The sequence below is a fragment of the Nicotiana attenuata genome, chromosome 1 (genome assembly GCF_001879085.1).
Source record: "Nicotiana attenuata strain UT chromosome 1, NIATTr2, whole genome shotgun sequence".
NCBI classification, from domain to species: domain Eukaryota; kingdom Viridiplantae; phylum Streptophyta; class Magnoliopsida; order Solanales; family Solanaceae; genus Nicotiana; species Nicotiana attenuata.
Window position 1 is genome coordinate 11,859,424 of NC_031989.1, and position 19,547 is coordinate 11,878,970.

Below are 19,547 nucleotides of genomic sequence, written 5' to 3' on the forward strand. Positions count from 1 at the left end.
GTATCCTTATATATATATATATATATATATGTATATATATTATTAATTTATAACCAAATTAATCGCTAACATTTCTTACTGATATCGCTAATACACTTCTGCTTAGTGTAATTCTCAGGTATTAGCTAATCAATTAGTAATAGTTCTTAATACTAATACTGATAAATTTTTAGTTAATCAGTGCAATTACTAAATAGATAGGCTAATCAATCATTAATATTACTTAAGCATACCACTAACATGCATCAGCTTTATGTAATTATCAATTTATAAGCTAATGAATCGCTAATATTTCTTACTGATATTACTAATACACCCCTACTTAGTGTAATTCTTAATGCATAAGCTAATGAATCAGTAATAGTTTTTAAGACTATACAAATACATACTTAATTAGTATAATTATCAATGTATAGACTAACGAATCACTAGCGTTACTTCAGGATACCACTAATATTACTTAACGATACCACTAATAAACCTTCACTTACTTTAATTATCAAATTAAAGATAAACAATCACAAATATCATTAATATACTTTCATTTAGTGTATAATTATCAATGTATCGGCTAACCAATCACTAGCGTTATTTATATAAGGACACAACTAGTTCACTAATTGTTAACGTTACTTAAGGACACCATTAATACACTTCTACTTACAGTAATTATCAATTTATAAGACAAACCATCACTAATATTTCTTACGGAAACGACTAATACACTTCTTCTTAGTGTGTAATTATTAATGTATAGATTAATCTATGTAGTTAAGGATACTACAAATTCACTTTTAGTTTGTGTAATTATAAATTACTAAGCTAATTACCTCTAATAAATTTTTAAGTAATGTATTACTTCCACTTAGTGTAAATTTCAATAAATAGGCTAATCAACCACTAAGATAATTAAGTAAATACTTATCGTGGGACTTACCGATAGCCTCCTTTGATATTGTGTAATAAAAAATACAAAATAATTATCTATAAGATTATATATTTAAATTACCGACGGAAGTCCATCATACTGTAAGAATAAAATTCAAAATATTATATAAATGCTGTAGGATTGACTACGTCGTTAACTTTATTTTCTTTATATATATATAATGTATTTAAAACCTCTTTATTATTTATACACACAAATATTATTAAATTTATATTTTAATTTGTATAAAAGCTTTTTTCCGACCGAATACGGTCAGATTGAATTATAATTATTTTAGTTGGTTAATTAAATATATATAATTTTTGTCTTGGGCGAGAAACAAAAAATTCAAACTTTCCGACCGAATTCGGTCGGAAATTTTGAAATTTTTTAATAAATAATTATTTTTGTACATTATATACAACTATGACCAAATATTTGACCATTTTTGACTGAAATTGGTTGGAAAATTGGTAAGTTTTTAATAAATAATTGTTTTTGTACATTATATACAACTATGCCCAAATATTTGACCAATTTCTTACCGAAATCTGTCGGAAATTTGGTAAATTTTTAATAAATAATTATTTTTGTACATTACATACAAGTATGACCAAATATTTGACCAATTTCCGACCGAATTTGGTCGAAAATTTGGTAAATTTTTAATAAATAGTTTTTTTGTACATAATATACAAGTATGACCAAATATTTGACCAATTATCGACCGAAATCGGTCGAAAATTTTATTTTTTTGTTGTCAAGCAATTTTTGTTAACTTTTGCAACCAAGTACTCTTATTTCGGACCGATTTCGGTCGGAAAGCTTTGGACGGAAATCGCCTGATTTCTAGTAGTGAATATAGTTTTCAAATTTTCACTTATAAGTTCACCCCACAATGTTTAAATTTGTGATGATAAATATGAATATCACTCTCAAATCGGTTGTTAACACATAATAGTTTGATATCCTTTTAATTGGTGAAAAGAAGTATTATACATACAAAATAGGCTAAATTAGGTAAGAAAGAAGAATATAAACAAAAATTGGTTAGGAAAGTACCCACCTATATAGTTCCTGGTAATTGTTTCAAATTTCAAAAAAGAATATGAAAGTGAGATCCGTTTAGAAATGCAGTTAAAGTTTTGAAACGGTTTCTAAACCGCCAAATTGCCCTCACACTACTTATGTCATCACAAAACTATATGTTCTCATCTTAACCATATCATCTCTAGTTCCGATCGACAATATAATGTCGCCTACTGAGATTCAACTGGCAGCCCCTTCCGCTCCAATTATACCAAAATGTGTCGCAAATCAAGACGTTCTTCCAAAGAAAAGTCCCAAAGTTAACAATTTCGAATTTCGTCCTCTACTTCCTTGGTCCACTGGTCTATTCGACTGCTGCCAAGATGTACACAGTTGTAAGTTGATATAGTATTTAAGAATGCCTCGCGCGCTTTGTCCTTCATGTTTTATTTAATTGTTATTGTTACTGGACGAAAACGAAATTGGAGTTTCCCTTTCATTTGAAGTATGTTGTTTTACATAGGTTGCTTAACATGCTGGTGTCCGTGTATCACATTTGGCCGCGTAGCAGAGATTGTTGACAGAGGATCAACTTGTACGTTTCAAATGAGACATGTTTATATTTTCTTTATTCCAGTAATATGCAAAACTATGTGATCGATGAATCTTTTTTTCTGTTTGGTTAAACTATGCAGCATGTGGGGTGAGTGGTGCACTCTACTTATTAGTTCTGTGTGTGACGGGGTGCTCATGTTTGTACTCATGCTTCTATCGTTCCAAATTAAGAGGACAATATTTTTTGGACGAAATCCCTTGCACCGATTTCTGCAGCCATTGTTGTTGTGAGACATGTGCGTTGTGTCAAGAGTACAGAGAACTTAAAAATCAAGGCTTCGACATGGCCGCAGGTCACTTCTATCTCCCTCTTTTATTTTGAGAATGTAATTAAAATCAGGTACTTAAAAAGCAAGATATATCTCATCCCATAATTACTGCTAATAGTTGCTCCAAATTGAAGTGGTTCTTCTTTGTTATAATACATGGATGATGGATCTAACTTGTGACATTTAATTGGATAGGTTGGTATGGAAACATGGAAATGTGTAAAAGAAGAGGTGGGTTGCCTCCCTCAGTTCAAACTGGAATGAAGCGATAGGTTAATAGCCCCTATGGTATACTGCCAATAGCATTGCTAATATTTAAGGCATATATGTCTAGGAATCTGTAGCTCAGGTTTGTTTCCCTTGCAACAAGAAATGGAAGTTGGATTCAATTGTATAATTTTACATTGTTTGCAAGTCTTTTTCGATTTCTTCAATCGGCACTGAATGTCTAGGCTGTTTGCTATGAATCCCCTCTCTTCCCCTTTATGCAAAAACAATAGCAACTTAACTATATGTATGCTTTCATACCTAAAACAATTAGAAAGTAGTATTACTGATAGTATAATTTTTGTGGCTAGAGCTGCCTAAGAAAAGAAATAGGACATGAGGAAACATATTTATTGGTGAAGCTTAGTGTTGACCTTTAAATTTTTAGTTTCCGAGTTACTGAGCTCTGTAAACACTAACAACTCATGTTTTTCCTTGACAGATCAAGATATTTTTCTTTTTCAGGTTCAAAAGTGTAGCATATAATACATATAGTATTTAGAAACATCTAAGACAAATATCTACTCATGTTACTCTCCAAGCGAACAGATATGTGCACCTAAGAATGGAAATTACATGTTTACATGCGTATAAGATATATAACCCTTTAGTATCTTTGTCATTTGTGAAACATAGATAGGTAAAGTTTGTCCCTGTGCATCTCTCTTATAAGGCTAATGTAAGAAATCTAGGGGTCTAGGACTCTGCAACAACAACAACAACCCAGGATAATCCCACTTAGTGGGGTTTGGAGAGGGTAGTGTATACGCAAACCTTACCCCTATCCTGGGATAGAGAGGCTGTTTCCAAATAGACCCCCAGCATCCTTCCCTCCAAGAACTTCCCACCTTGCTCTTGGGGAGACTCGAACTTTGGATTGATCATGAATTCAAACATGACTTGCTTGTTGCTACAAATAGTAGTTCATTACTCAGATGGTCACTCAATTTTTTGAAATTATCTACCAAAGTCATCTTTCTTTCGTTTATAATAACAAAGTCACTTAACTATGTCTATAGCACTCAGAAGGTCACTCAACCAAATTTATCAAACTTTTGATCGTCAAATACCTATTTTACCCTCTAAATTATTAACTTTTATCTTCTATTTATTTATTTATTTGCTTTTTCAATATTATGATTTTTCTCTCTTTTTAAACAACATTATAGACTTACCTATACAACAAAAATATTTTATTTAAAAATAAAAATAAAAATAAAAAATATTGTTCTAGCATATATAATGTCAAAATAATAATATAATTGAGCATAATATTCAAAAATATGTAACGTATATTACAAAATTATCTTTATTTTAAATAATTATTTTCTATAGTATGTGCATGGAATATATATTTTAAAACTTTTTTTCTTCATTCTCAATTGTGTAAATAAACTTTTGAGTTTTTTTTATTATCAAAATTATTATAGCGAACAAATTGTTCTAAATAACTTTCTACTATACTCAATATTTTATTATTCCAATATTGTATATGCTTAAATAATATCTTAATTTTTTAATTTATAAATATATTCTAAGATAAGTCCATAATATAAATTAAAAAGAGAAAAATTATTATATTAAAAAGCTAAAAAAGAAGAAGAAAATAAAAGTTGATAATTTAGAGGGTAAAATAGTTAATTTGGCGATCAAAAATCTGAAAAATCTAGTTGAGTGACCTTGTGAGTGCTATTGGCATAGTTAAGTGACTTTGTTGTTACAAATAAAAGAAAGATGACTTTGATAGATAATTTCAGATAGTTGAATGACCGTATAAGTAATGTACACCTGGAAACTTTAAGATTAAAATTTAAAAGCTATCAATAAATACTTTGAATTGACTTTCACAAGATATGCAAAGTCATCCTTCAAGCACTGGAACATCTATTATATCATTGCCAATCAGTTGTGAACATACTTTTTAATTGAGGCTGAAAAAAGGCTGCCACAGTTGTCACGTCCCCTTGCATAATATATTCCACCAATTTTTTTTTTTTTTTAAACCCCTCCCAAATTAGAAGGAATTCCACCAAATGTTAATTGAAATATGCATGTATGTATGAGATGAATAATTTAGCTACTAGAAAGAAATTCCTTTTCTGAAATTATCTTTAATGAGGGTTACTACATGTCCTTCTAAAGGTTTGATTAATTAACCCAAGCACCATTTTTAGCTTCTTCTAGAAAATGATTCCTGAATCCCAAACACCATTGAAACTTCCTGTTTTGGACATTTCCCAACCATTAGACTCATCTACTCTATCTTCTCTTGCTGCTGCCTGCAAAGAATGGGGCTTCTTTCATGTTACAAATCATGGAATATCCAGTGATGTTTACACAAAAATTCATTGCCTCTCCAAACACCTCTTCAACCTCCCTTCTGAGATCAAAGTAAAAGCAGGTCCTTCCTCATCTCTCAAAACTTATACTCCTCATTTCATAGCATCTCCCTTCTTCGAAAGCCTTAAAGTATCTGGACCGGACTTCTTTGACTCGGCTAAGGGTTCTGCAGATACCCTTACTGCTGAAGGGAATTCGGAATTCAGGTAATATAATGCTCGTTTAGAACATTTATTTTATTTAATGTCTCTAAGATTGATATTGTCGTCTGATAAATTAACGGTATTCCTTTCTTAGTGAGATACTGCAAGATTATGGAGGCAAAATGACAGAGTTAGCAAAACTCGTCCAGAAAACTGTATTGATGAGCTTGGGAGAAGATGTTGGGATGAAGTACTATATCTCTGAATTTGGTAGTTGCCATGGATACTTGAGGATAAATAACTACTCGCCCCCGGATAGTTTAGAAAAGGAAGTTGAAGGTCTTGGTATGCACACAGATATGAGCTGCATAACAATAGTGTACCAAGATGAACTAGGTGGCCTCCAAGTAAGATCAAAGGATGGGCAGTGGGTGGATATTTTGCCATGTGAAGGAACTCTTGTGGTAAATATTGGTGACATGCTGCAAGCTTGGAGCAATGACAAGCTAAGATCCTCTGAGCACCGTGTCGTTTTCAAGAAGCCAATAAATCGCTTTTCATTAGCTTTCTTTTGGTGCTTTGAGGATGAGAAGGTGATCTTGGCACCAGATGAAGTAGTTGGTGAAGAGAATTCAAGAATCTACAAGCCATTCGTTTGCTCTGACTATTTAAAGTTTAGAGTGAACAATGAGAAAGGTAAATTTGAGAAAGTTGGTTTCACAGTTAAAGATTTTTCTGGGATTGGATTTTAGTAAGCCTGGTTGTCATTCTTTAGCTTGTACATCTCATATTCCATCATTCCAACATAGTTACCTAGGAGTTCTGTTTGTTACAATAATATAATATTCTGGCTTGCTATTTGATGAAATTGTTTGCAAGTTACTTCATTGAATGATCGGAAGACCTATTACGAAGGCTCTGACCTGACATAGTAAGTAACTTAATCCATGTACAGTTGGAAGTCCAACTTCCAACTCATGTTTTTATTTAAAATTCTAGTTTGCCCACTTGAAATGTTTGGTTTTTTTTTTTTTAATTATCTACAAACGCAAAAGGGCATATATATTCTAGAACCAAACATAAATGATCAATTAATTTATTTCTGAAATCTAAATAATTGTCATGCTCAAACTATACTCTCATACCACCAGCAGAGGTGGATCCAAGATTTAAACTTAAAAGATTCAGCATTACTGGTCTCTTTGTACTTCTGAAATTTTCGGTTCAAAACTTACTATTGAATTTTAAAAATATCCATATTCCATGTAAAAAATGCTAGATTCAATTGAACTCATCAAAAATAGGCTCCATCCGCCTCTGCAGAAAGACTTTTTTTTTTGGAGATCCAGAAAAGTAAGCAAATCCTACTTAAAGGACCTTTTTGCTGATAGGATACAAAGAATGGATAAATCATCTTTCAAAAGATTAAAGATCCAAAAATTGGTCATCATTGTACGTACCATTTGGAACTTTGTCCTCTAGCATTAAGTTTAGACTGTATAAGCTTCTATCTGATAATCAAAAGCATAATGTTGATATAATATGCTATGCACCAGGAGAGACATTCACTGCAACTTAGAACACAACCTATAATGTTTTTGTCCTCTAGTAGTACATTTAGACTGTATCAGCGAGCATAATGTTGATATTCACCAGAAAAAATAACTTTATTAGAACACAACCTATAGTTATCATGATGCCTCTGAATACATTATGGTTAAGTAACCATCATATGCTTTAATTTAATGGTGGATTTAACTGTGTGGATTCGACGAATCATTTGGGGGTGTCTGGAAAATAAAAGTAGATTTTGCTTTTCTCAATATCAATACTACAATTTATGCTAACAAAATTGTAATTGCATTTATTATTATTTTATTAATTATTAATAAACCCATAAAGTTATACACTGTTTTCGTTTGGCGAGCACATTGTAAATAAAATACTCTAACTAGAATGATCAATTTGTCACCAGTCAACTTTAATCAATTTCTTTATTTTAATAGGTGATGATTGCTTCCCACATGGGTTTGCTTAGGGATCCTAATTAAATCACATACAAAAATCACCATTTATTGGTTTCTTTCCTTCTTTGGCTGGATTTCTGTGGGCTCTACTTTTTTTACTTTTCATGTTTTCGGGGACAAGCAACTATTGGTATTCTTATCAGGTGTGCCTGGGACCAATCTGGCTATCCTTTACTTCGTTCGGTTCACAATAAATGACCAATTTGTTTTTTTATTTTGGTCCAAAATAAATGTTCATTCATATAATCAAAAAACAATTCAATTTATTTTTCCAAAATTACCCTCATGTACGTATCCCTAAAAAGTCTTTTTACTCCTCATATTAACTATGTTGCAACATTTAATTAAGGATAGTTTAGTCATACTAACTACTTTTATCTAGAATTTAGTATTTTCTTAATGGATGTGCCCAAAATAAATTAGTCACTTATTGTGGACCGGGAGTAGATTTTTCAGATGTCATTTTATCAAAATATCAAACTAAGTTCCAAAAAATCCAAAAGATGAAACAATATTCATATTTTTTTTTTCAACAATAAGCATCCAACTCAAAATCTTAAGATAATTATTTGCATTGGCCAAAGATCACTTAATCACTTATATTTGACCAAAAAATATTAAGCCTTTTTGTTAAACCAATTAAATAAGAAGGTAGTGAGTAAACCTTAGCTAAACATAATAAATCCTAGATCTGAAATAGGTTTATAAAATAATGTAGAATTGCTTTTAAATCAATTTAATACAGTGGGTATTAAATGATGTTGTTATGAGTGGATAGGGCGAGCAACGACAAGCAATAAATATATTAAATGATAATAAATTTAAATAGGAGAATGATTTAACCAAATATTAAATGAGGTGAATGATTCTTCTTTCTGGCAATGATGTAAGTTGACAAACAAACGTGGAAATATAGGGAGCTTTCTCGAATCTGATGCGAGAAAGAGGGGGATAAACAATTCGGATCTTTGTGGAAAGGCAATGTTTGTAATTTTCTCTATAGTCAACTTCTCATAAGAGAACTTACCATATAGAATATTACATACCCCTTTCTTCTCTCTCCATTTCCCTTTATATGGGACCTATCACTTATCTAACATAATGTACAAGTACAGAGAATATTCAATGGAATATTCCCCTGAAATATCTTGTTGGGAAGCTAGCCATTATGGCCGACCTGAGTATCCGACGTTGACCCAGCTTACTCGGCTTGCCAGTTGGTTCCTTCTATCTCGAGTACGACCTCACCCTAATCGGCTTTTAGTAATCTACCTTGGACCAAGATTCCCTTGGTCAGATTTCGACCCGTACAGTTAGTCCCTCCGCCTGCCGAGGTTATTTTTTGGACGAGCTCGGTAGGCAGACTCCGCCATTCGCAACTTGAGAAATCTGGGCGTGGCGGTCGAGTAGCAACGTTTTTATAATAGGGTGAAGACATGACACTTCGAGAGCCACGTCGGACCGTCACGTCATTTGAAATGACGTCGCTTCATCATGCATCATTATGGCGCATGTTCCAGATGCGTTACATCGTTTCCCGTGCCCCTTCTGTTTCGAAATCAATGTGGCAGCGCTTGGTTTTTAGATAAGCGTGCCAATGTAGGGATGGTGATCCCCCATTTAGGTTTTTGCACTTCCTAGCATCTGAATTTTCATGCCTTCTCTTCTTCCCCTCAGAATTCTTGCATCTTTCTTTCTCTCTATTTTAGCACTTTCTGTCATTATCACCTCTTTCGTATTTGTATCTTCTTCCTATTTGTGTGACAAAAATGGCTAGTGCATCTTCTAACTTCAAGGGAGCTTCTGATTCGATTCCATTGACGGTAGGCATGCCTTCTCATGATGAAGGAGAAGCCATGGCTGCAGATATGAGAGTTTTCCTACTATAGATGAAATAATTCCATGCTCAGAAAAGGCTAGGTCGGACTTCTCGAAACGGCCTGAAGATGATCCGGAGCCTGCTATCTTTAAGATAGACGTAGAGACCCTTGTTGAATTTAAGGCCAAGTGGCGAATTCCAGACCATATCGACCTCATCCCGACTGGTGACAATATGGTACAAGTTTACCACCAAGCGCATTCTATGCGTATCCGTTCATCGTCGGCTATACGCTTCCTCTTCCTTCCTCGGTGGAGGACTTCTGCTGCTATTATGGCATTTGTCTGGCCCAGCTCTCCATGTACATCTATAAGCTTTTCCTTATGCTTATCAAGTACGTGGAGCTAGCAAACAGTCGGATCTCTCTCCGTCATCTGCTTCATCGCTTCGCCCCAAGTATTCACAGGGGTACCATAATACACTTTCGCCATCGAGGGACCAAACGACTAGTGGTGAAGATGGATGATAAAACAGATCATCATTTTTGAGTTAACTTCTTCTATGTCAAGACAGAGCACGTAGTGTCGAACCCCAACAGATTTCCTAAGGAGTGGAACTTTGCTCGTAAGTGTTTTATGAACCGGCTATTTGTTGTTTCTCTTCGGTGACTTAATCGATCTTCCCCTCTTCTTTTTCTTTATATGTAGCTGAGAAGTCTCCTCCTTCGTTGGTCGCTGATATTTGCGACTGAGTGAGCCAAATTTTACCTCACACGATGAGGATTCGTGACTGGTCGCACTCAATAAGAAGTTCGGTCGTAAGCCTTCTTCGACCGCTGAGTCATCTTGCTTTGACCTCAGTTGCTTCGATCTTCATATCGTCTTTTCTATTTTCCCCCTTTTTTTACATCTTCCTTTGTTGATAGGTCGGAGGACTCCGATGAGGGCGAGGGCTCCGAGGAGGGTGAGGGCTCCTGCTCCCGCTTTTCGTCAGTCAGGTGCCTCAACTAGGCCTCTACTTGCCGCGACTGTAGGCGAGTACGTTCAGACTGTTGTTCCTTCTCTGACCCCGTCCTCGCACAGACCTAGCGATCAAGCTGCTGCACCACTAGTGAAGATTCCGGCTTCTTCAGTGTTTCATATAGTGGATGAGTCATCACAGGGTGAGGAGGAAGAGGCTCCGCTAAAAAGAAGGAGAATAAAGGTTGACGGCGAAGTGACCGAGAACGAAGGGACCACAGGGGCTGATCCCAGGCTGGCCACGGTTGTGCCTGAGTGCGGCACGATTTTGGATGGAGAGACTGTGTTCCCTTCAAATGTGGTAGTTGCTTCTTTATCAGAGATCGCCGTGGAAGGAGAGGGGCGGACAAAAACGATCGAGGTCATTCCGGGGAGCGAACCATCAACGTCAGAGCGAGTTGGTGTTCCTTCTTCTACTGAAGAGAAGAAGAAAGGTGTGGCCATAGATTATGATGAATCCGGTTCCGACGTCGACCCCGAAGAGGAGAGGATGTTTGATGAGGGGCTTACTCGGATCGAGGTGAGAACAAATGGATCTTATTTGATAGTCATCCCTCTGGATTGCAACCTGTTGACCAACACAGAGAGCGTAGTCCCCTCTTTGGTCCCTCTTTGCTCTGGCATCGAGAACAGGACTCTACAATCGTTTAAGGACGCCGATTTTTCATTGAGCGTATCTGGAATGGCTTTGCTAGTAAGTTGGTATCCTCGTTCTTGTTCCTTGTGTTTTCTCCTTTTTATTCTTACTGACTTTTTTTGGCTCTTTTTCTCTTTAGACTCTTATTTTGGAGATCGGGAGCACCCGTTGAGACGAGAAGCGGAAGGCAGTTTTCAAGAAGATGGTTTTGAAGTATCATTAATATCGTGACAAGTACCATGTGATGCATACCCGATTTAGTGCGGGTGGTGATTTCCAGTCCCTTAGAGACGAGTTGGGGCAGAAGGACGATGAGCTCATGAGGGTCATCGCCAGATGCAGTGAGCTCGAGGGATTTCTTAGAGTAAAGGAGGACGAGCTCAAGGTGAGCAAAGGGGTCATGGCTAAGTGTGTCGACCTTTAAGCTCGAGTGGCGTCTTTGCGGGCTGAGCTTGAGCAGAGCTCGATCAGAGCTAACGGCTTGAGTGATGAGTTGATCGAGAAAGTGGTAGAGTTGGTTCAGGCCGAGGAGGCTAGGATTACATATTTGGAGAAGGTGGCAGTATTGGAGGAGGGCATTCGCGTGCTTAGATCTTAACGGGTGAGTGAAGCAGAACGGTCGTGCTGAGGGAGGCACAACTTGATGAGTGAATTGGTGGGCTCGAGAGAGAAGTTTCGAGCATTAGTGATCAAGTTGCCACTCTTGAGGCCGAGAAGGCGCGGTTGTTGGCCCTACCGTCCTCCTCTCATACTTCTACTTTCCCCGACGTTCCTCGGCACTTATACAAGATGTGGATCCATACCGAGGCTCAACTAGACATATATATGAATTTGATGACGGCGGGGAAGGTTTCTAAGGCCAATTTTGAGGATGCCCATTTTAAGGCGCGTGCCGCTAAGATTTCCTGCAGTTATGATGATGCTACGCTGGGGACTAGCGATGGTGAAGATGATCTAGACGGGCTTGTATCAGATGCTTGGTATGACGATGAGTATTCCGATGGCGGGGGCGATGATAGAGATGGCGCTGCCGGGAAGGACGGTGAAGGCGGGGACGACATGGAGTAGTGTTTTGTACTTAGTTTTTGGTGTTTTTATTCTTTTTATTTTTGTGTGTGGGAGCGTCTTTCGGGCCCTTTTGATAGATATCTTTTTTTTGGAATGGAATGATCACAACCCTTTGTTGTATGCTATTGGGCTTTCTTATTTTTCTTCGAATGTTTTTCTTCAGAAGAATTGTGTTGGTATGTGATATTTCGAACATGGTCGAGTGTATCTTTGATTGAGTTTGGATGAAGTCCCATGTCGTCATACTTAACTCAAGACGAAGTTGTAAATCGAACTCAAGTCAGGTTGAGCGTGAGTTGAATTCGAGTGTGATCGAATATGATTCTTTACTAATTCGAACGAGGTTGAATGTGAGTTAACTCGAACAAGGTCGAATGTTTATTTAATTCGAACGACGGTCGAATGTGAGTCGATTCGAGTGAGGTCGAATGCTAACTCAGTCTATTCGAGCAAGGTCGAATGTCGATTCTTAGTTGATTCGATCAAGGGTCGAATGTGAGTCTATTTGAGCAAGGTCGAATACTGACTCTATCAATTCGAGTAAGGTCGAATGTGAGTCGATTCGAGCGAGGTCGAATGTTGACTCTTAGTTGATTCGAACAAGGGTCGAATGTGCGCTGATTCGAGCAAGGTCGAATGCTGACTCAGTAGATTCGAGCAAGGTCGAATGTTGACTCTTAGTTATTCGAACAAGGGTCGAATGTGAGTCGATTCGAGCGAGGTTGAATGCTGACCCAATTGATTCGAGCAAGGTCGGATGTGAGCCAATTCGAGCAAGGTCAAATATTGACTCTTAGTTGAATCAAACGAGGTCGAATGTGAGTCGATTCGAGCAAGGTCGAATGTTGAATCTTAGTTGATTCGAATGAGGGTCTAATGTGAGTCGATTCGAGCAAGGTCAAATACGAACTCAGTCAATTCGAGAAAGGTCGAATGTGAGTTGATTCGAGCAAGGTCGAATCTTGACTCTTAGTTGATTTCAACGAGGTCGAATTCGTTACATTGGTTAGTGCGAAGTTAAAACTTGGTGGAGACAAGCGAACATCATGTGTTTGTATGTTTTGCTTTCATTTTTATTTCAAAGTTTACATGTTTTTCGGGCTGGTATTCCAATCCTAGTATATCTAGTGCCTTCATTGTTCGGCCCGAAGAAGTATTCGAGGGGTCGAACAATGAACTTGCCAACGTGTAATCTACCCTTCTCGAACCTTAAACTTCGAAATGTCCTCTTTGTCACCTCGTTAAAAACCTCCCTGGGAAAACCCAATTGGGACAAGACTCGGGTGAGGGGAAAAAGAGTACGGCCCAGAGAACATCTTTTCTTAGAAGTTGAAGTACCTGAGGTGGGCGATGTTCCAGTTGTTTGATAATAACTTCCCCTCCATTGTTTCTAGTTAGAATGACCCTTTGCTTATTGCTGTCATGATCTTGTATGGGCTGTCCCAATTAGTCTTTCATTTTCCTTCTCGTGGGTCCTTGTTCGCCTGTTTTGGCTTTGAGTATATATTCCCCTACTTTGAGCGGTCTGGCCTTGGCTTTTTTATTGTAATATCGCTCTACTTGTTGTTTCTGAGAGACCATCATTATATAAGCCATTTCTCTTTGTTATTCGACCTCTTCGAGGTCTTGCCTCATACTTTCATCGTTAGTCGGTCCGCTCTCGTGTGAATATCTCAGTTTTGGTTCTCCAACCTCGATTGGTATAGCTGCATCTATCCCATAGACTAGCAAGTATGGTGTTTCTCCTGTGCTCATTTTCGGCGTTGTGTGGTATGCCCTTAGAACTTTCGGTAGCAATTCCGGCCACAGTCTCTTGGCGTTCTTGAGCATCTTTTTCATGATGTTCAATATTAACTTGTTGGAGGACTCCGCTTGACTGTTGCCCGCGGGGTGATATGGTTTGGAAAGTATTTTTTTGATGTGCCATTTTTCAAAGAACTTGACTATCTTTTTCCCAGTGAATTGGGGCCCGTTGTCACAACTGATTTCTTTGGGTATGCCGAAGCGGCATATGATGCTCCTCTATATAAATGTAATAACTTCTTGCTCACGTATTTTGGGCAAATGAACCTGCTTCTACCAACTTGAAAAAATAGTCAGTTAAAATTAAAAGAAATCGTACATTACAGCCCCGCTGGGAGGGGTCCAACGATGTCCATTCCCCATTTGATGAAAAGCTAGGGCGAGGTGACTGAGTGGAGGTGTTCGCCCGCTTGATGGATCATGGTGGCGTACTTTTGGCATTGCTCGCATTTTTTTACAAAGTCGGCGGCCTCATTTTTCATCGTGGGCTAGTAATAGCCTGCTCGTATGAGGCATCTGACGAGAGCTCGATTGCCGGTGTGAGCTTTGTAGTGACCTTCCTGTACTTATTCGAGGATGCTCCGTGTCTGATTTGGGCCTAAGCATTTTGCTAGGGGGCGCCATATGTTCTTTTCTACAAGTCGTTGTTGATGACATTGTACCTGGCCGCCTGCATTCAAAGCTTCTTGGCTTCTTTTTTATCGTCTGGGATCACCCCTGTCCTGTAAATATGTGACAATACGATTGCGCCAGTCCCAAAATCAAGTTTATAGTCCGTACCTTGATTTTATCGATCGATGAATGGAGGAGAGTGACCACGTTCCCTTCTCCGGTTATGCTTTTGGTGGCTGCCGCTAGATTGGCGAGATCGTCCGCTTCGATGTTCGGCGCTCGAGGTATTTGATCAAGCTGGAATTCGTCAAACTCAGGTAATAGTCTGCAAATTTCGGCCTGGTATTTCTGTAGTCGTTGTTCCTTGATTTGGAAAGTCCATGTGACTTGTTTGACGATGAGTTTCAAGTCGCATCGTAGGACTACTCGTCGTGCTCGTACTTGAGTGCCAATTTTAATCCTGCAATCACGGCCTCATTGTTAGTCATATCAGGGCACCACATGGGGTGACGAATTATTTCGCCTATTGGGACCTTGAGCACGAGTCCTAGTCTAGATCCTGACGTGTTAGAAGGGCCATCATTGTACAGAAACCATTGGTCGTGCATTTTGGTGGAAGTACTGGCGGCTTCCCTTTCGACTTCATGCATTATCTTTGTACTAAAGTCGGCAACGAAGTCGGCAAGTACTTGCGACTTTATCGTCATTCGCAACTGATATGTTATATCGTGCTCGCTCAGCTCTATGGCCCATTTGGACAATCTACTCGATAGTTAGGGTTTATGCGGGATACTCCTTAGCAGAAAGGTCATGACCACTGAGATGGGGTGGCACTAGAAATAGGGTCTAAGCTTTCGTGAAGCTACGACCAAGGCTAGGGCTAGCTTCTCGAGGTGGGGGTACCTCATTTCAGCGTCGACCAAAGTTTTTCTAATGTAGTAGATGGGAGACTGCGTAACTTTATTTTCTCGTACCAGGACTGCACTTACTACGACATTAGGCATAACCAAGTAGATGAAGAGATGCTCTCTGGGTTCCGCTTTAGCGAGCAACGGGGGCTAAGACATGTATGCCTTCAGTTCTTTTAAGGCTTCGACGCACTCAGAATTCTATTGGAGTCCATTGTCTTTTTTGAGTACGCCGAAAAACTTGTGGCACCTATTAGAGGACCGTGAGATGAATCTTGATAATGCGGCTATACGGTCGGCCATCTTCTGCACCTATTTCTTGCTGGTCAAGTTTTCTGGTACTCCCTCTATAGCATTAATTTGGTCGGGGTTGACCTCAATGCCTCGTTGCGATACTAAGAACCCGAGGAACTTTCCCGAGGTTACTCTGAAGACACATTTCTCTGGGTTCAATTTCATGTCGCACCTTCTAAGTATGTCGAAGGCTTCCCTTAAGTGGTTGATGTGGTATTCCTTCCTTTTCGACTTGACCAACATGTCGTCTATATATACTTCTATGGTTTTTTTGAGTTGATCTTTGAACATTTTGGTCACCAGCTTCTGATATCTCGCCCCTGCATTTTTCAACCCGAATGGCATAACCTTGTAGTAGTATGTCCCCTGGTGGGTGATGAAAGTGGTTTTCTCCCGATCCTCCTCCTCCATGAGGATTTGGTTGTAGCCTGAGAAGGCGTCTAAGAAGCTTAGCAGCTCATGCCCGGCTGTTGCGTCGATGAGTTGGTCAATATGGGGCAGTGGGAATGAGTCTTTGGGGCAGGCTTTGTTCAGATCTGTGAAGTTTACGCACATCTGCCATTTTCCGTTCTTCTTTTTTACCATGACCACGTTGGCAACCGATTGGGGATATTTTGACTCACTGATAGAGCCATTCTCAAGCAATTTTTCCACCTTCTCGCTGACAGCATCATTTATCACATCATTGAGTTTTCTTCTAACTTGCCGCACTGGGGGGGTGGAATGGGTCAACATTCAGTTTGTGTGTTGCTATCTCCTTTGGGATGCCCGACATGTTTGCATGGGAAAAAGAAAATAGGTCAACGTTATTTTTTAAGAACTGGCGGAATTTACCTGGTTCTTGGAGCTTGTGGCCGATGAAAGCTCTCTTGCTGTGGTCGTTATGATCGAGTAGGACGGGGTCGAGATCTTCTACGGTAGATCCTGTAGCTTCTACGACTTCGGGATCTTTGATTACATCCTTCTTGTCCTCGCTTGACCTCGACCCTGTTGATTGCTATGCTTCTTTGGCTTTACCCTTTAACTGTTGGGTGTTCGTGCAGTCTTGGGCGATACGATAGCTTTCCCGAGCGGTGCGTTGTTCTCCTCGGATGCCGAATACTCACCAAGGGATGGGAAATTTGATGACTTGATAAGCTGGAGGGGACGACTTTTATGGCGTGGATCCAAGGTCAAACTATGATGGCGTTATACATCGTATCCTGGTCCATGAAATGGAACGTGGTTTCCAATATGATGCCACCGGCTAGGACGGGCAGCGTGATCTCTCCAGACGTCCGCTCAACTGTATTGTTAAAACCCGTTAGTATGATGCAGTGTGGCACTATCCTATCCTCGAGCTTCATTTGGGCGATAACTCGAGGATGGATGATGCACGCGCCGCTCCCCTCATCGACCATAATACATTTTACATCGGTATCAAAAATGCATAACGTAATGACAAGAGCATCATAGTGAGGAAAAACCAAACCATGGGTATCCAACTTATCGAAGATGATAATTTCTTCGAGTTTGTCATACCGTTCATGGGTGATCGACCGTTTTAGTTTGCGGGTGGTGGTGAACTTCACGCTGTTGATTGATGCGTCGTATCCCCCTCCGATGCTCATTTGAATGGTTCGAACTGGGGAAGGTGGTTTGGGCGGTCCCTGGTGCTTTTCACGTCCACGGGCGAAGTTGGCCCTCCCTCAATCACTCATCAACTCTTTCAAGTGCCCTTGGCGAAGCATGTTCACGACCTCTTGTCTTAAGGAGATACAATCCTCGGTTTTTTGGCCTCCTCCAGGTGGAACTCGCAAAGGGCATTTGACTTTCTAGTGCTCGGGTGGGACCTCGTCTTCTGCGGCCACTTTACTTATTGGGCTGAGCTTCTCCAGTGCGTAAACTATTTCTGAGGGGGAAACATAGAAATTGTGAGCAGATAATAAGGGGGCATACCTCTCTCATTTCGATTAGTTCCTGTTCTTGGCCTAGAAGGGCCTTCATCGTGTCGGGAAGGCGGCATGAGGGTGCCTCATCTGTAATACTGATGTCTTTCCCGATTAGGTTGGGGTCCCGCTAGATCTCTCTTGTTATCATATCTTTGGTCCTTCTTAGATTCATCTTGTATCGAAGTTTGCCGTTGAGTCGGCTGGTTTAGATCATCTTCGTCAGCTCGAACCTCGGCGCAATAAGCATTGTGTCTCTCATCCCAAGTGGTCGAGGGATATTTCATGAGGCGGCTCAATAGCTTCCTGGTCGCCCTTGAACCGCTTCTATTCAGCCCGTTTTAAAAGGCTGCCATGGTCATTCCTTCTGATACGTTTGGTAGGGTCATCCTTACTCGGTTAAATCGAGCAAGGAAGTCCCTGAGTCCCTCTCCGAGTGATTGTTTTATGAAGAATATATCATTCATTTACTCTCGCCTCCGCCTTCTTTGCTCCGGTATGGGTTGTTACGAACTTATTTGCCATTTCTTCGAATGTTTCGATTGAGCGCGCGGGCAGCTGTGAATACCAAGTCAATGCACCCCCGGTGAGGATTTCGCCGAACTTCTTCAGTAAGATGGAGGATACTTGCTCTTCGGCGAGATCGTTGCCTTTCACTACGGTGATGTAATGAGTCACATGATCTTCAGGGTCCGTTGCACCGTCGTATATTTTCAGGTACGATGACATTTTCAAGGTCTTAGGTATGCTATGTGGTGCAGCTTCGTCATTATATGGCTGCTCAACAAACCTACCGGCGTCCCTTTTTGGCAGAAGTTTTGGGGCACCCGGTATTTTGTCTATCCTTTCTTGGTGCTCTTTCATTTGGTTGCGCAGCATTTTGTTCTCGTTCTCCATTTTCTCCATCTTTTTCAAAATAGCTGCAAGCGTGTCATTACCTGCATCATTAATATTGTGAGTAATACCTATTACAGGGGGCGTGCTTCTCGTCAGCTGTCGATGCAATGCTGACCCTTGCCTTTTCTCTGCTCAGCCTTTTAGCGGGCTTGTCGAGGAAGCCGGTTAGCATGTTTGTCAACCACACCTCAAGTAGATTTTTCACTTTCGATGGTGCCTCTTCTGTTGTTGATGTAGAGGCCCCTTTACCGTGCGAGGTCGTGACGCCTGGGAGAGGTATTTGGTGTTATATCTTCGCCCTCCATTTCATCCACTTCGTTGATGGTGTGGAGGAGGTTGGTGGTGAGGTCGGCTATCGCCTTCCTCTTTTCCTCTTTGTTGTCTGCCATGTTAGATTTGTGCACACAAGGAAGTATAGGGTTTTTGCAAAGTTTTTTTGTTAGATCTAGAAGAAACTAAAATGTTAACTAGAAAATCCTCACAGAAGGCACCAAATTGTTTGACCAAAAAGTATTAAATTTTTTTGTTAAACCAATTAAATAAAAAAGTAGTGGGTATATCCTAGCTAAACATAATAAATCCTAGATCTGAAATAGATTTATACAAATAATATAGAATTGCCTTTAACCAATTTAATACAGTGGATATTAAATGATGCTGTTATGAGTGGATAGGGGGAGCATGACAAGCAATAAATATATTAAATGGCAATAAACGTAAATAGAGAGAATGATTCACCCAAATATTGAATGAGGTGGAAGATTCTTCTCTATAGCAATGATGTAAGACAAACGAACGTGGGAATATAGGGAGCTTTCTCGGATCTGATGCGAGAAAGAGGGGATAAACTAATCGAATCTTTGTGGAAAGGCAATGTTTGTAATTTTCTCCAGAGCCAACTTCTCGTGAGCGAACTTATCATATAGAATATTATATACCCCTTT

General features: G+C 39.3%; 2 protein-coding genes across 2 annotated transcripts; both read left to right on the plus strand.

The window, feature by feature from the left end:
• LOC109240083 (protein PLANT CADMIUM RESISTANCE 2-like) lies at window positions 2,163–3,275 on the plus strand. Its single transcript, XM_019406705.1, has 4 exons — window positions 2,163–2,352; window positions 2,481–2,552; window positions 2,653–2,865; window positions 3,037–3,275. The coding sequence occupies exons 1-4, from the start codon at window positions 2,181–2,183 to the stop codon at window positions 3,111–3,113; spliced, it is 534 nt and encodes a 177-aa protein (XP_019262250.1). The 5' UTR covers window positions 2,163–2,180; the 3' UTR covers window positions 3,114–3,275.
• LOC109240092 (gibberellin 3-beta-dioxygenase 4) lies at window positions 4,964–6,454 on the plus strand. The gene is made up of 2 exons (XM_019406717.1): window positions 4,964–5,654; window positions 5,746–6,454. The coding sequence occupies exons 1-2, from the start codon at window positions 5,296–5,298 to the stop codon at window positions 6,341–6,343; spliced, it is 957 nt and encodes a 318-aa protein (XP_019262262.1). The 5' UTR covers window positions 4,964–5,295; the 3' UTR covers window positions 6,344–6,454.

Excerpts from the sequence above, each read along its gene's own strand:
- LOC109240083 (XM_019406705.1), top strand. The coding sequence starts at position 2,181 with ATGTCGCCTACTGAGATTCAACTGGCAGCCCCTTCCGCTCCAATTATA. Across the intron at positions 2,353-2,480 it reads CTGCCAAGATGTACACAGTT|GTTGCTTAACATGCTGGTGT; the intron begins GTAAGTTGATAT and ends TGTTTTACATAG. Across the intron at positions 2,553-2,652 it reads TGTTGACAGAGGATCAACTT|CATGTGGGGTGAGTGGTGCA; the intron begins GTACGTTTCAAA and ends TAAACTATGCAG.
- LOC109240092 (XM_019406717.1), top strand. The coding sequence starts at position 5,296 with ATGATTCCTGAATCCCAAACACCATTGAAACTTCCTGTTTTGGACATT. Across the intron at positions 5,655-5,745 it reads GAAGGGAATTCGGAATTCAG|TGAGATACTGCAAGATTATG; the intron begins GTAATATAATGC and ends TTCCTTTCTTAG.